The sequence below is a fragment of the Marmota flaviventris genome, chromosome 6 (genome assembly GCF_047511675.1).
Source record: "Marmota flaviventris isolate mMarFla1 chromosome 6, mMarFla1.hap1, whole genome shotgun sequence".
In the NCBI taxonomy this organism is placed as follows: domain Eukaryota; kingdom Metazoa; phylum Chordata; class Mammalia; order Rodentia; family Sciuridae; genus Marmota; species Marmota flaviventris.
The window spans coordinates 34634886-34652192 of NC_092503.1; the positions used below are offsets into that span (position 1 = coordinate 34634886).

Genomic DNA, 17307 nt, shown 5'->3' on the forward strand with positions numbered 1-17307 from the left:
TAAATATTTTTTCATTTAGTAACTACAGTAATACTAGTAATACTAATAATGCATGCACTAGACTACCTGACAGCTCCATGTTAGTATATTATGCACTGTTCTCACTATTGCCTTCAAACAGCCTTGGAGGTGCCTCATCACATCTCCCTGCAAGCCATCTGCAGTGTGGAATGTTGATGCCTCATAACCTCCAGCTTCTAGTCTTTTGGATCCATCAAAGAGCTTAGCGAAGGGCTGAAAGCTGATGTCCCCACCCCCAATTCCATATGTTGAAATCCTAACTTCACAGTGATGGTAATCTGAGGTGGGTTTTAAGGGAGATAATTAGGTTATGAGGGTGGAGCCCTCATGAACGAGATCAGAAGCCTTATAAAAGAGACTCAAAGAAATCTCTTCATCATGAGAAATTATTTTGTTTTCTTAGACAGCCATCTAGGGGAAGTGGGCTATCACCAGACAGATATCTGCTAACACCTTGATCTGAATCTTCTCCAGAACTCTGAGGAATGAATTTCTGTTGTTTATAAGCCACCCAGTCTAATGCCATTCTGATACAGCCTCCTGAATGGACTAAGTCAAGCTCAGTCTATGCTTTGTCAGGCTTTTCCAGTCAGTGGCTAATTACAGTAAGGCACCAGAACCTTCCTGCCAAATTTAGGATTCCACCAATGGGAAAACATTTCTTTGCCCTGATGGGCATTTCCCACTAGTCTGGTCAAAATTTGGGATTTTGGTAGGATGCACTGAATGAAGCCTTTCCTAACCAATCTTTCCTTTTCTCTTTGCCCAGGAGTCAGAGGGCCACGGTAGCAGAAGTCTCCCGGCATGATCTGCTCTTCCCCTTTCATTCTTCATACATGTTTTCCCCCTAAAATCTTTTGGAATTTTCTTTTTGAAGGATATAAGACAAATATATATAAGACAAATTTTAAGAAGTGGGTCTTACAGCAAATACACGAAGAAGCTAAATCACAGATAGATCAAGGAACTTAACAGCCATGAAGCCAAGAGGCTGGGATTGATCTGAGGCAGTCAGTTTGAGAACTCCTTTTCTTAAAATGTACTCTAATGAACCAAGAAATAAAATAATATTTTTTTTCTTCCCCTTTACTGTTTATTTTGCACTCTCCTTTTAACACCTACCCTCAACTCTCCACAGACCCCTGATCTAGAATGGCAAATCTTGTCCCTTGTTACTCAGCCACAAGGCTGTGAGAAGCGGTTTTCCCTCCTGCCCTCCATCTCTCCCTTATTATTTAGCATTTGTTTTGTTTGCCTAGTGAGAGGGGGAACAAATTGTAACTGAAAACAACTTTCTTTCCTAATTTTGTGTATATTGTGCTTTTATAGTGTATACAAATGTATTTCTTGTGTTTGATGCACACATGAACAAAATAATGATGAGAAAATTAGCAAAATCCTTAATTATGATAAGATATCAGACAAATGTTATATCAAACTCTGAATTTTCTTAGGCAAGTCACTTTCTTTGTTATATTTCTCATCTGTTTACTTCTAAAGTGAGTTTTTACCAAATCATACTTGAGGTTCCTACACATAAATTTTTATTTGATTTCTACCCAACCATGGCCAATTGACACTTTATTACACTTATGAACTTGAATATATTTTTAAAAGCATAAGGATGGTTATTTTTAAAAAGGCAAGGCTCCAATCAGAAATTGAAAAATGTTTGCATTTGCAATTCGCACACTTAGCAGCTGTTATTTGGTAAAATGCCACCAGGGAACTTCAGCTGAGGCACACGGAACACAACATGCCCCGGCACAAGCCATGCAGCGCCTCTGGGATTACCCGAGCTGGGGCCCGATAGGCTCCCCGAGGACACCCGCTGGAACTGCCGGACCCCCACCTCCTGGGAGACCCCAGCACGTGTTGCGCTCTCCGTGGCTGCTCCTCCTGCCGATGCACCTGCCTGCCGAGGTTGCACTGTTTCCCTATAAAGCCTGATTTACAGATACATCTTCCTGTTGTATCACATTGGGGTGACACAGAGCCCATGGGATTGCAGTCACAGGGCACACAGACTTGCTTCTCTGGATCCCACCACATACTGGGCTTTAATTGCCAACAGAAAAATAAAATGAAACAAAATAAGAACAACAAAAAAGCATATGGTATTATTCAAGAGACAGTAGCAGATTATATTTTCCAACTTCCTGCAGAAAGGTCAGTTTGACATCTGAGAAGTTTTGGCTTCTGTTTAATAGTCATTATCACCAATAAAATGTATTTAAGTAAAAGAGGTAGTGCAAATCCTTCACTCTTATGAATGAATCTCAAGGCACTCACCCGGCTGAAGGCAGGCAACTGATATGTTCAGGAATTGAGATCAACATATTGAAACTGAAAATTTCATTTTAGCACAATGATATCTGTAAACATTATATAAATTAGCTTTTCTTTTGAAACTTTTGCTAAGTAGAGTGTTCACTGGAGTTAGCTTTTAAATGAGAACTAGAAGAAGGTACTTGCTAAGCAAAAGGAGCAACACATTTTTTTTTCTGCCAAAAATGTAAAGAGTAGTTTAGTTTCTAAAAGATCAGGATTATATTCATGATGGCTATTTCAGAAACATTTGCATTATAGGAAATATACAAATTATCTGCCAAAGAAATGTAGTTTTCAGGTCAACAGCAACATACAACAAGTTTTTGCTGTATTTGAGCATATATTTTCCTGATCATAGTAATTTTATCTGTGGAATTAGATAATCCTGAACCATTTTGTGAATACATTAAGGTGTCTAAAACATGAAATTGAAAGCCAAAGTTTTCAAGAAAGTAATTGATGAGCTCCTCCTTACCTTACATTCATCACACCGGTGTCCCTGCACATTGGGTCTGCAATCACACTGTCCTGTTCGAGGGTGGCAAATCTCTGAGAAGGAGCCATTGACATTACAACGACAGGCTGGAGAGAGAAAAGGCATCAATGGCTGGGAAAAAAAAAATTCTAATACAGGTTGAATATGCTTTATCTGAAGTGCCAGGGACCAGAAATATTTCAGAGTTTGAAGTTTTCTAAATTTGGGAATATAGTTGCATAAACTGGTTGAGCATCCCTAGTTGGAAAATCTGAAATCCAAAATGCTCCTAGTCTTAACGTGTTTGTTAAATAAAAATATAGCCCAGGTGGTAACACTGACACCTAAATTTAGTAATAGAATATTTCTGACTTACTAAGTGCTCTCAAGAATTCTATCATTTTTATCCCTACAATAACTCTATCAGCTGTAGAGAGAATTTATATCAAGTCTTTGGCACAATTCTCGAGACATCATATGCTATTCAAACATTTATGTTGTCATTCAAGATATTCAAGGCCAGTTAGATATTGCTGGGTTCTGAACATTACTGAGACTTGCAGATCGCTGATTTCAGGTACAGTGCTGGGTCATTCCTTCATAGATACGTTGGGTAACATTTAAAATATTATAATCCCATTGTAAGTAATACATACTGACTCTAAGGCCAAAATAATTCTAAGAAATTACTAAAATTGACTGCATTCATGTCATAATATTAATGTCATCATTAATCAAGTAATACTGAATTAATTATTTCAAAATAATGATTATTTATTCTGTGTCAGTCTTTAAGTTTAAAGAATGAGTTTGACATGATTATAAAAGTATATAAGATGAAAACATTGCTTCAAGTCTATTAGAAATAGAACATTGTAATTTTTAAAAATCACTTTAATATTACAATTTTTTGCAAATATAGAAAATATATTTGGTTTCAGTAATCTATTGTCATTTTTGTGTTATGAAGTTGTCTGATGTTATACTGAAACATATAATAAATCAGTCTAAAACCTAAGTGGTATTCACAAAAATAATTAATTAATGGCTCCCTGTGTACTCTACAAATGCATGTGTCATGATGAATATAATGGCGTTGATAACAGAATGAAATTGTGTGGGGGCAGATGGCATGGGAATTAAGACTATTCCATACGTGGCTTTGGTAAATTTGATACAATATCTGTTAAACATTACCTATTCACATATTATAATGGCTGCTCTATTAGCCGATGCTATTATTATTCTCTTCACTTGGCTCCAGATTTCACTTTCCTTTACTGCTCTTCTAAAAATTGCTTGATTTTTTTTTTTTTTTCCGGAAAAGTTTAGTCTTCAGTATCTGCTAACTTGATTCTAGTATGTTGGACATTGGAAAACTGGCCTACCCAGCAACCAGTCAAATTAGCTGGTTAATTTTCCTCAGGCAATAGCTTAAGGAACAGTTAGTTTATAGATGGAGTTTAAAAACGGGCTGGAGACAAATATTCTTTTTAAATATCCACATTCATTTGGATACCGATTTGTGGTGCATACTATCAATTTCTTTATGTAAATTTCTTAAGTGTATTATACATAAATTTAAAAAATCTTAAGTTATTTATAATATAGAAATCCTTTTTTAAAAAAGTAAGTACTACAAAATTAAATTTACATAAATATTCTGGTGTTTAATGTCACCTTAAAAATAACAAAAACAATATAGAATTTTGTAAAAGGGGCATTTAATGGAAGAGTATAAAACAAACTAAATATATAAATTCAAAAAGCAAAATATACTTCTTGGTAGTGGTCAACTTTTCATGAACAAATCCAGAAGCAACTTAAATAATGCTTTCTCATGAGCTTTCTTTTCTTGAGGGTTTACTATCATGTGTAGAGGAACTACTGTATAAAAAAATTATAAAATAGATAATAAACGGATCTTTACATTTTAAATCATAATTATATCCTGGAGGGCATTAAAAATTATAATCATATTTATACCTCATGGCAAGTAGTACAAAAATTGGAGATAGTTCAAATGTTGTTATTCCCACATTCTCCTCTGTTCTTAAAACTTTATGCCACAAATCATTAGTTTATCATGATAAAATAATTGGAATAATATCTTCATCTTTACATAGGGATTATTAGAAGACAGAGAAAGAAAGGCTGATAAATGGCTAAAGTAATCTAGAATTAGTGAACCACTGATATTCATGACTACTACTTGCACTACTACCAGACAACAGACCATGTGTGGGCATCTCCAGATCCCAAGGACTCCCTGGATGCTCTCTATGTGCTATGTCCTTTAATTTCTGTAGCAAACTTATTGGAGGTGATGAAACTAAGTCTTATTGAGGTCAAATGTCTTCCTCAGGGTCACAGAGTTAGAAAACATGGATCCCAGATGATTTGTTTGAACAGAAGAATTTCTTCAGTTCCTGATGATTTTCACAAATGCCTAAAAACCTATGATGTTTAAAGTCACTCTGAACCTGTTGGAAATTTTGCTTAAAATCATTTATATATGATATTGACAGACAGTAGTTGTTCCAGAGAATGATTAATTTTTGATTGAACACATTATCATACGTGTATGACACAAAGTTCACACTCATCTTCTCAATTTAGGTGAAGACACATTTTCTAGTGAAATGAGGAACCCTAGTGGGCCTTTAGTGCTTAAAGCAAAGATGATAACAAACTTCATTTTCTCTGATTTCTGTAATTCTGCAAGCCCTGGGCCCTACCTGAATGATTACAGGAGTCTCTTGGCAGAAGTGAATGGTTGGGCTACTCTTAATGTCCTGCTCCTCCTAAAGATTTTGACAGCAGATGAAGCTGATAATGGCTGCGTAAAGCACTCGAGTGCTAATGTGGCCTCATACCCCATTTGCCTTTCCACTGCCAGATTCCCTTTGCATACCATATTACCACTATTATAAAGCATTAGTAAATTCTGTGCCACACTTAATAATACATCAAAGAAGGCAAAGATGGGGAGGGGGATGTATTGTACTAAAATGGATGAAGCCCTAGAGTAGCTAACTTTTGTGAAGGAAAACACAGAAGTAACATCCTATGCATAGTCCTAAGATGAAAGTTAATCATTCAATAATTACAATGCCAGCGTGTGAAAACATTGGCAGAGTTTTACACCTATTAAAAAATACAAGACTGTAAAGTTCACACAGGAAAGCACAACCAAATAACACCTATTGACAGGTAATGATGAAGGATCTGAACCAATAACTTTATGTCAACAAACAAATTATTAGAATTGAGATAAACAAAACAAAACAATAAAACACAATACCAAAAAAAGTCCTACTAAATTTTCAAATTCTTCTTTCCTACTATGGATATGAGGTCATTTTAAAATAGAAACGTGTATCAGTTGAAAAAATCAAAAGGAATACCACTTCAACAATGCAGCAATTTTCAAAGGATTTTTGCTATTAGTACAAAGAAAGATAGATTCTGGAATATGCAGACTCTTGTCTATGCTGTGCATCTATCATCCATGTATTACAGATAATTTCCTAGTCTCCAATCCCCACTCAAGAACTCATCAGCTACTTTGAGGTATAATACATCAATTCTGTCAGGGGCATCAATAGTTCAGGACTTACGCTGACAGTTCTTTGCATCAACTGCGTCTCCAAAATATCCATCAGCACAGAGCTCACAGTACCGGCCTGTTGTACCTGGCTTACATATCAGACAGGATCCAGACAAGCTGTCACAGCTGCCAGGGATGGAGAAGTCAAGGTTGTCATTGCATTGACATGGTTGACATGATCCTCCAGGTACAGAGGGTTGTCCAAAATAGCCTTCTGCACACCTAAGGTGAAAAATTGCATCCATGAGTATTTGGGGGAAACTCATGAAACACATCTTAGGACAATGTTTACATATTTTTCATGCTACTACTCTCCCAGGATGATGGCTTTTCCTTTTCAGTGTTCCTTGTCTCAAATGCAAGGTGATTAAAAAATGTTTTTCTATAACCACAGTGTAGATACAAGACGAAATCCTGCCAGACCCACAAGTAATTAGATTTCATCCAGACAAAAACAAAACAAAACAAAATCTTGTCACTGGCACTGAAGATGAGACCAAAGCATAAGAAATTTGCTGCTGGCACTCTCAAAGAATCTAGGTCCATGTTGCAACGCCTTTGTAATAGAACACATTATGTATCTCTACACCAATTGGTTGTTTTTTTGTACAAATATGCAAGGTTCACATTTTGTTGTTGTTGTTCTTGCAGCAAGAGCTTGTTAGGATGAAACAATTCATGAGAAATTTAGTAGCGAGAATACAGAATTTCTTAAATAAAAACTGTGACTCATGAGATTTTTATTTTTATTTGGGTGGAGTGTGTCTCTGAATTAATAATGGTTTTATATATAATTGAATGTAGATTTAGAGGTAGTTTATAAATGAAGAGTCTTTACTAAGGGGAAGTCTAAGTAGGTATTCTTGCCAATTATGGCAATATGATATAAGGTGATGCTCAACTGTGCCCATGACTCAAATTAGCAAAATCCAGGTATTTTGTTTTAATCAACCAAGAACTATTTTTACATATTAATTGTCATTAGTTACAAAGCATTACAGAGGAGATTTTTTTTTAAAAACTATAGTATGAAAATTTCCCTGATCTAAATGCTGTCTTATAATGTCACATCACCTTACAGACACACAGATACATCCTTACAGGCAATGCCTATTTATCTTCGGCTCTGTCATCTCTTTCAGTTGCATTTTCCCACACTTCATATTAAGCCATACTTGACAAAGGAGAAATGAAACAGGGCATCCACAGTCTATGGGCAGGCCAGCTCTGCTACCTGTAGTATCTTATCAAAGTAGTCTTCTGCAGCAAGGGTCAGAATTGAAAACGAACAAAAAGATAGAGTGTTTTTACCTCCATAGTATGCTATATTATGCTCATCTACTCAGATGTGAAAGCCATTGTTTAGAGCAAGGCTCTCTGCCATTAGGAATAGAAATGGTTTAAATTCATTATGTCATATTAAGGACATATTAATAACATGGCAATTATGGGACACAGTCGTTAATTTGGTACAGATACATTGATCAATGGTTATTCTAAGTTTTCCAGAAAATGTATGGGGACCATAATATTCTTATGGATTTAATATTTTATCATAATTAAAAAAAAATGAGATTAATAGTTTTAATTATTTTTACAAAATGGTTAATATGATTATGAATGTTATATAAACATTTTAAAAGGCTACTGCTGCCCACAAATTCATATATTAATTCTCTATTACAAAATATGAAACAATATTTTAGTGCATAAAGTTCCCCCATAATCCCTTCAGGGGTATTCTTACCTTAGTTGATATTTAGAGCTTATTTTTTTTATTTTCATTTTTTCTTTTTTTTTTTAATTGGTTGTTCAAAACATTACAAAGCTCATGATATATCATCTTTCATACATTTGATTCAAGTGAGTTATGAACTCCCATTTTTACCCCAAATACAAATTGCAGAATCACATCAGTTACACATTCACATTTTTTACATAATGCCATATTAGTGACTGTTGTATTCTGCTGCCTTTCCTATCCCCTACTATCTCCCCTCCCCTCCCCTCCCATCTTCCCTCTCTACCTCATCTGTTGTTGTTCAGTTCTCTCCCTTGTCCCCCCCCCCTTTCCCCTCACAACCTCTTATATGTGATTTCGTATAACGTTGAGGGTTTCCTTCTGTTTCCATGCTATTTCCCTTCTCTCTCCCTTTCCCTCCCACCACTCGTTTCTGTTTAATGTTAATCTTTTCCTCATGCTCCTCCTCCCTGCTCAGTTCTTAGTTGCTCTCCTTAAATCAAAGAAGACATTTGGCATTTGTTTTTTAAGGATTGGCTAGATATTCAGAGCTTATGATCACATCTGCATATATTCACATCTCATTTTGTTTACTGCTAAGAGAGTGACTTTGCTCCACTTAGAATAAGGAGGTACAGTGATTATTATCACAGTCAACAAAGACCTATTATTTTCAGTTCACTTTCCTCAAAATAACTTACTGCCCTCGGGAGAGATGGCATTATATAACAAGATCTGGGAATTTCTCTTAACACAGATACCAATTAATAAGTACAAAATTCTCCTATAATAAAAGAAACTCAGCCCATGGAAGGAAAAAAAAAGCAACACAACTGTGATTGAATAGAATAATGAAAGAAGCATCTGTCTTTTTCATTGCAGGACATATAAGAAAAATTTGTGAATATACATATTAGAAAATTCATATGCTGCTTTATAGAAAGTGGGATCATTTTCTGCAGCACATTTGTGCTTTATTGCTGGTGTATGTGCATGTCCATTTTTATACATAGAATGGTCTTCAAAGAGACAAATGTTCCATTTGGAGTGAACAAACAATGCTAGGATCAGAAAATACAATGCTACTAATCATATTCTTTTATTACTAATAATATCACTTTATAATCTGTTATATGATTTATCTAATAAAAATTAGTTAAAAATCACAGTCCTTTGACCCTTTTCATTTTCACAGATTATCGCTCTCATAAAATTAATTGTAATTTGAAATCTTAAGCACTCTCACTTTCATAGGGAAGGCAGAATAAGGGCATTTTTAAAGAAGGCAGTTTATTGGATTCCTTGTTAAAGATGAGCACCTTGTCATAGCTACACTGCTCCATTCCACATTTGTTCACTTTTTCAAATCAAATTGAACTATTTAAAACAGATACCCTTTAAATGCAAATAAGATTCCAGAAAACACATGCAGTTATATAATAAGAGTTGCTGCTATTGATAATTTAGGAAGAATATTAGAGAGAGGAAAGGTTGGGGGGAGAGGGAGAGAGAATGAATGACAGAAGAGTAGAGGAACAATAACGAGAAAAGAAAGCAACAAGATGGAGGAGATGTTTTAAATCTCGTTGTGTTCCATCATTTTCTCCAACAACTTTGGGTTAAAATCTGAGGCCTATGGTCATACTATCTCTTCCACAAAAAAAAAAAAAAAAAAGCCACTGAGTATTTTTACATGATGCATATAAATAGCATTCAGTCTTTAGTCCACAGAAAATAAATATTCTTTAAACAATCTGACAACAGAACAACCAGAGTTATGTAAGTACTATCAGCAAAGCATAGAAAAGGTACAACCTACTCGGATTAGGATTTAACAAAGGCCTGTTCAGAATGACAGAGCAGAATTTTAAGAGATGACCAGGGTTAGCCTCAGGCAGAGCAGTGGGAGGACTACAGTGTTCTAGAGAGGAGGGACAACATTGACAAAGGTACAGAAAAAAGTGGCTGGAGTATAAAGGTGTGTGGCTGTACTGCAAGACTGTGTTCTTACTACCTTGCACCTGCCAGTCAGCTAAAGACTGAGGGAATTTGCCTGCATATTCAAGGCCTTTCTGCAAATTACAAAAAGTGTAGAGAGAGTGGGTCCACACTTCTGCAGCTGAGCACAGCAAGAAGCTCTTCTTGCACTCAAGCCCTCATACTGGCTTCAAGCTCCCATTTGCCACTTCCCGGACTTTCTTTGGGCAGTGTGCAAACTGCTCAATCGTGCATGAGCAGCCTCTTTGAAACATCAGCTAAAGCCACAATTTTGTTTATGGCACTATTAAGAAAGAATAAGCTTCTCTCTTCTGTTGTTTCTATTTAATGTCATCTTTGGCAGCGAGAACCCAACACTTAAGGAGATTCAGACACAAGTAGAAAAATGTTATCAGCATCATGATCAGAGGGAAACTGGACTTGATCCAGACATTTCTGAAGTAGAGAAGACCTAACTGGGATTTTGGAGTTATAGCTAAATAACAAAATGGAACTTGATATCTAATATGAATCACGTGGATAAAATTACAGGTGAATTTTTAAAATATTAGGAAACCCGAGTCAAATGTCTTCTGCATTCTCAGAGGTAACTGCGAAAGCAGTCTTGATTTTTGGCCTCTGTCCTCACCTAGGGAGGATCTGCTAAGAAATTATACTGGGGAGGAGGCAGGGGTTATCCCATTAAGGGTTAAATATCCCATTAAGTACCAGGTTGTCCCATAGAATCTGCCAAGTGAACTTGCCACAGTCTTGGAATTGTCTTTCTCCATGATGCATTCTAAATTGCTAGGGCTACAGACTTATTCTGAAAGTACCCCAATGTCTGGTAGGTCTGGTGTCATTTGTGATTAACTCAGCTTTTGTTTTATGTTTTTAAAAATTTCTCTTGATGCTCTAAGGCTAATTTCTAGATGCTGTCTCTGATTTTCTGGAGTTTTAGTCTTCCATTGTCCAGATGAAAGAAGCCGTGAATCTTAGCAAAGTGTCATAATGAATACCTTCTCCCCTAACTCCCTCTCTTCTTTCTCTCGTTAAACTAGTTCCCAGCAAAATAGTAACTCCTCAAGGTGCCTTGGCCCCAAGCAAATGTTTCATGCTTCCAAGCTGTGACTAGTGTCCTACATGTGAAATAATCATCAGTCAACATTTTGCTAAATCTACCTTTGCCATTCTCTTGTTCATGGTTTCTTTTCTTTCCCTCAATTCAAGAAGCAAGAGCATGGTGCGCGATGCATCTAAATGAAAGGATTTGATAGGGAAGAAAGCAGAAACACAGAGAACTCCTAGACCGTGGACTCAAAAAGTTGGAATTTCTATGAACGTGGAACCTATACACCTTCCCCCCAAATAAGATGGAGATGAAAAGGTGGATGGAGAAGTGATGATAGTAGTAATAGTGGTGTATCCCAGTGTGGAATGAAAGAAGCTGAATGATTTCTGTCTCCCCAAGAATGGGATAAAGTGAAGAGAGTTGAATGACCTGAGAGGAAAGGTGATTCAGAGGACAGAAAAGGCAAAGGTTGGCAGAGACACATGGAGAGAATTAGGACAGGATGATCCCACAGCATGTCCCTTTGCCCAACACAGATATACCCACACTCACTCACCTACTTACCACTCATGCACACCAGCCCCTTGGTACTTTGTCAACTTATTAGAACTTTGATTCAAGCTTGGTTGAGATCATGTGAGATCACATGTCTAAGTTCTCACAGTTCTCACATATATGGATGAGGTCTCAAAATAGAAACTGAATTGAAATAAACAATATCAGCTGATAATTCTCATCCACCAGAGCTATAGTCTGAGACACATTCATGCTACATAATAAAAGCAGAAAATTTTGGAAAGACTGAGCTAAACTAAGTAAGTGATCAGATTTCTCTACTTCCCACCACAGGACATAGCACAAATTTTAACATGGTAATGGATACTTCCCAAACTTTTGTGATCACAGCATTCTTTATTCTAGGAACAACTACAGTTTGGGAAACCCTGTTTTATTTCAAATGCTGATTTTTTATGTAGCCAATATGCATACAGTAATCATACACATCACTTACAGAATGGCTTTGATTACACAATTTTAATGCAACCAGTGACTCCTCTTTACTCTGACCTTTCTTTTCCCTCCTTTGCACTTCAACATACACAATTATAAAATTATTCCTCTCATAATTTTGACCTATCAAATAGGCTTTTGGCTCACATACATATACTGAAATGGTATACCCTAAATATTTCTGGAAAATGCTAATTCAAATTCTGCCTAGAAAAAGCAAATATCTCATCATCTGTATAAAAGCAGTTGAATATTATTTTTAGTTAAAAAACTTTGGTTGGAGCTGAGCTATATACCATTTGCTACACCGCATATGCATCTTGTAATCTTCCATTGAATCAGATTAATATAGATTTTAGGCAGAAAATTATGCTCTCTGTCAGTTACTTCTTTCCTGGGTGAATTTCATTATTCAGTTAGGTTTCTCTCCAGAATGCATGTGACCATTCTCATATGCATTAAAGAAAGATATGAGCTGCTTGAGGGCAAGGATGGCATAATGCATCTGTTTACCTCTGACATCCAGCCCTGTGCTTAGTAAATGGCAGCTACTAAGCAGATATATGTAAAATTAAAGGTAGCATTTAAATTGTAGATGATTCGGAAACTATGATCTAACATGTATAGAAAGGATAGTGTACGAAGCAAAGCAATATAAATACATCAGAGATTATGCTCACCTAGGTAAGCGAATTTAATGGCCTTGTATGAAAGAGCAGCTGTTGCTTTCTAGATGCTAAAAAAGGTTGCCTGTAGTGAGCTGTGGGGGAGGCGGTGGGTGGTTAGGCTTTTGATGTAGATCTGTCTTGGCAATGATTGCTCTCCTATTATAATAAGTAATATACACATAGCTTCCTTTAAAGAAAAACACAATTAAAGAACTCCAGTTTCTCAATTACAAATATATCCTCCTTATTTCAGTTCTCTTCTTCCATTACTAATTTACAGATGCTGCCATTCTTACAAATAGTACTTATTGCTCCTGGAAACTGTCACTGGTACTTTGTCCACAGATTGCTAGTTGCTAACTAAATTCTCTCTGGGTGACTGGCTCCCGCTTCAATAACTTTATGCACCCTGGTTGGAATAGGACTGATGGCTGCCAAGGAGGCAGGAAAGGACAGGCCAAAATGGCCCTCTTTGGGGTTAGGTTTGGTGACAAAGATTGAAAGTAGGTCACATCCATTATGACCCTTTTTCCCCAATCCCTATGGCCTACTGATGAACTAGGCTGTTTGGATCTGTCTTCATTGCTAAGACCAGAGAGAATTTGTTCTATTTGGCAATAATATCAAGGGGGAAGTTTGTATCATTTTTATACCGCAACTGGAATAAAGAAAAGTCTCTTCAAATCATTTTGGGAAGGCTGGATGTTTTCTCTGATAAGTGGATGCTAATTCAAAATGGGGCTGGGGTGGGGTAGTGAAGAATGAAAGAACATTGGATTGTGCAAAGGGGAGTGAGGAGTGGGGATGGGGAAGAGAGGGACAGTAGAATGAGACAGACATTATTACTCTATATACATGCATGATTACACTATTGGTGTGACTTTGCACCATGTAAAGCCAGAGGAAGAAGTTGTGCTCCATTGGTGTATGATGTGTCAAAATGCATTCCACTGTTATGTATAATTAATTAGAACAAATTAAAAAATAAAATAAATAAATAAATCCAAAAAAATAATTTGGGAGAAAATATGATTATACAGATTATGTATAGTAATACCCATAGTTCCATTGCAAAGCAACCCAACAAAGTCAATAGGAATTAAAATACTGGTATAGGACTATTTAGAAAGAATGTAAAAACATGATGATAAATTACATTTTGTTTCTATTTTCAAATATGTTTAAAGTAAATTATGGACCACTTACTGAACTATGGACTATGAATTTAAGCCACATTTTAAGGACAAAAAGCTAATTATGAAAAACAATGGGTGCTGATGGTAGACAGTAAGATAAATCTTAAAGTGCATGGCTTTCCACTTGAACAACACTTTCTAGAAAGATTGCAGGTCGATGCTTAACCTTTAAGATTAAAACATTAATCAGATACTTTCTAAGTGAATAGATATTAGTAGAGCAATTTCTAGAGAATAAATAAACTATAAAGAAATAATGCATTTGTTTGACAAGTATGACAGGAAACTTTATTCCACCTCATCAAGTATGGCAGCTTTTCTGGGGTAGAGCGAAGGATGATGATGCCTATGGCTTTGTAATTCCCAAGGTAGAAGTCATTCTGCAAGATGGGATGGTACGAGCTTACCTTTCACAGCGTGGTCCTGTGTATCCAACAGGACATGCATCACAGATCAAGCCAAGACTCTGGTCTAAATGGCACGTCGGGCTAAAGCTATGTGATGTTGTTTTGGGGAACAATAGAGACAAGAAAGAAGCAATATACAAAATCATTAGTAGCATATTTTCATTTCTCTTTCTCTACTACTGCTGTGAAAAAAAGGCCAAAAGCTGGTCATTCCTGTCTCACAGACAGAACTCAGGATCTGGCCAATTGAGGACGAAATGAAATTGCTCTATGTGCAGACATGACTATAGCCCAGTGGAGAAGCAGTATCCCTGTGACATGTTATTAACTAACTTTTGACTGCTCTGAATCTGTGATTGCCAATAATAAGAGGGAGTGAACAGCTGCTTTGAAGGATTCCCTGGGCCTAGAAACACATGGCTTCACATCCTTTCTCTCCAGCCAAGTCCCTTGGAATCTGAAGCAGCACTGAGAAACCTTAGGGATTTTTGGAAAACTCAGCACACAGGAGAGGTGGCAGTAGGGGTTCCTACCTGCAGGGCTGCTGCCTGGGGTGTATGTGCTAATTGTTGTAATGTATACTCACAGGCATACAGTCACACTGATGGCATCCTCAAGAATGTTTCCAGAAGCAATTAAGTGTGTGTACTATACTTCAACTTACAATAAGACAAAACGAACAACAGCAACCTTGCCATTTTATACCTTTTGGCATGTTTCAAAATTTCTCTCTCTTTGAACATACTTACAATTTTGGTCTGAAATAACAGAGTTGGACACCATGTCAAGAACCAGCACGGCGATCTCATGTGAGCATTAGCCTTCAAAGAAACATGTTCAGCTTGGCTTACATTTTTTTTTTTTTCTTGGAAAGAGATACCTCACCTGCATTCACGCTTACCCCAACATGGACAGTATCCTGTAGATATCTGCTGCTCTCAGAAGAGCCCTCTCATTAATTATGCTGCTCTACCATTTAAAAAATTATTATTGAACTGGTACACAGAAACTGTACATAGTAATGGATAGCATGTAATGTTTTTTTTGTAATGCGGTGTAATGTTCAAATCAGATGAATCATGTCAATCTCCTTAAACATCATTTTTTCACAGTGAAGACTTTCAAAGTCCTTTCTCCTAGGTTTTTGGAATGTGCATTACACTGTTGTTATCTATAGTCCAGAACCAGAATTTGTTGCTCCTGTCTAGCTGTAACTCATATCTGCCCCACTACTCGCCCAGCCTCTGGTAACCACCATTCCATCTTCAACTTTTCTGTGATCAAGTTCTTCAGATTTCATACTGTTCTACTGTTTTAAAGGGAAATGCCCTCAATTAATCTTTCTTCCATTATGTTTTATTTAAATAGGTTTATTTTCTATTGTATATGAAATGACAATTCAGTAGAGGCTTGCTCGATTGATGATGGCTAAGTGAACTAAAGTGAGAACAACAAATTAAACACTGCAAGTCCTGATCTCATTTGGCTTTGCATGGCTTTCTTAAATTTGATGGAGAGAAGATCATGGGTACTGTTTTTAAGTAATATGACTCTGACTTAACTCATTATATTCCTGTAAAGATGAAATAATTCTTTTTTTTTTTTTTGGAAGTACCAACCTACTGGCATCAATTTAGACATTTCACTCTGTGGAAAGTCCAAATGAATCTACTGGGTCAAAGGGGGAAAGCCTGAAAAGGGGAACATGAGTTTATATATAAATATTATCCAAACAAAATATTTCATATTAAAGGGTTCTGGTGGCTACCATGGGCAACCAATCTGTTCTGTGAGAAGGTATCTCCTTTTAAACTGGGGCCTGCGTCTTGCCACACGTTACCCCCCAAAGGGATCACCCACACGATCTTAGCGGGAATGCATTTATACTGAAGAGGCACATGTCATTTGTTTATACCAAGGAGAAGCACATATGAAAGAAGAATGAAACAGGATTTTCCCCATCTTTACACAGTGATGTGTTTTTGTTTGAAGATATGAAAAAAAAAATGAACTGGAATTTTAAAAATCTCTGTAGTGCATATATTCTTTGAAAACTGGAATTCTTTAATTATCTTATCATGTATGGAGAAAGGGACTCTTAAAAAAGCCCTGAGTTTGCCAATCCCATGGGACTACAGTGATTGAAAGAAAAACTGTACCAATTATTTTTTAAAAATCCTAAATCAGTTTACCGTGAGACATGTCAAAGGTGGTTGACAAGGTTTCTGACACTTTAAAACTATTTATAAAATAGATTTCAAATTCTTAAAATACTCACATGTCAGTTAAAGCCAACAGAAGTAAAGTAAAATGTACTCACTGACAAAAATCAATATTTTCTCAGGAAAAAAATAAGCAATAACAATATATTAGATTTGACTTGCTCTTATAGTTCAGAGTCCTTTTACAAATAATTTTATCACATTTTCACAGAATCCTATGAGCTGTTTGGGGCAGGCATAATTTTTCTCTCCCAAGGTCATACTCTATTTCTAGAAGAACTGAGCATGGGATCCAGGACTTCAGAATTTTAATTTGATATTCTCTTCTCCATGTAACAAACTGTCATTCAAACCTGCTGGTGAGAATTAAGTCATTTTAAGGTTTTAATAATATAAATACTTTACATGATGCATGCAAATCAAATCCCCTCTTAAAATATACTCATGCTTTGAAATTCTTTAACAACATAAACTGAGGAGTCACTCCCTTACTGCTGTAATTTCAGTTACAGGAATGAAGATGGCATTCAACAACAACATTAAAATTAGAATGAGAAATACACATGCACAACGTAA

The 17307-nt window shown here is 36.3% G+C and overlaps 1 protein-coding gene across 1 annotated transcript in view; it reads right to left on the reverse strand.

The window, feature by feature from the left end:
- The window catches only part of Lama2 (laminin subunit alpha 2), a 571380-nt gene that overhangs the window by 220270 nt on the left and 333803 nt on the right, over window positions 1–17307 (reverse strand). Inside the window, exons 18-20 of the mRNA XM_071613037.1 lie at window positions 14510–14596; window positions 6448–6659; window positions 2828–2934 (exon numbers count right to left, since the gene is read on the reverse strand). Coding sequence (XP_071469138.1) covers window positions 2828–2934; window positions 6448–6659; window positions 14510–14596 — 406 coding nt within the window. The remainder of the gene's footprint in view (window positions 1–2827; window positions 2935–6447; window positions 6660–14509; window positions 14597–17307) is intronic.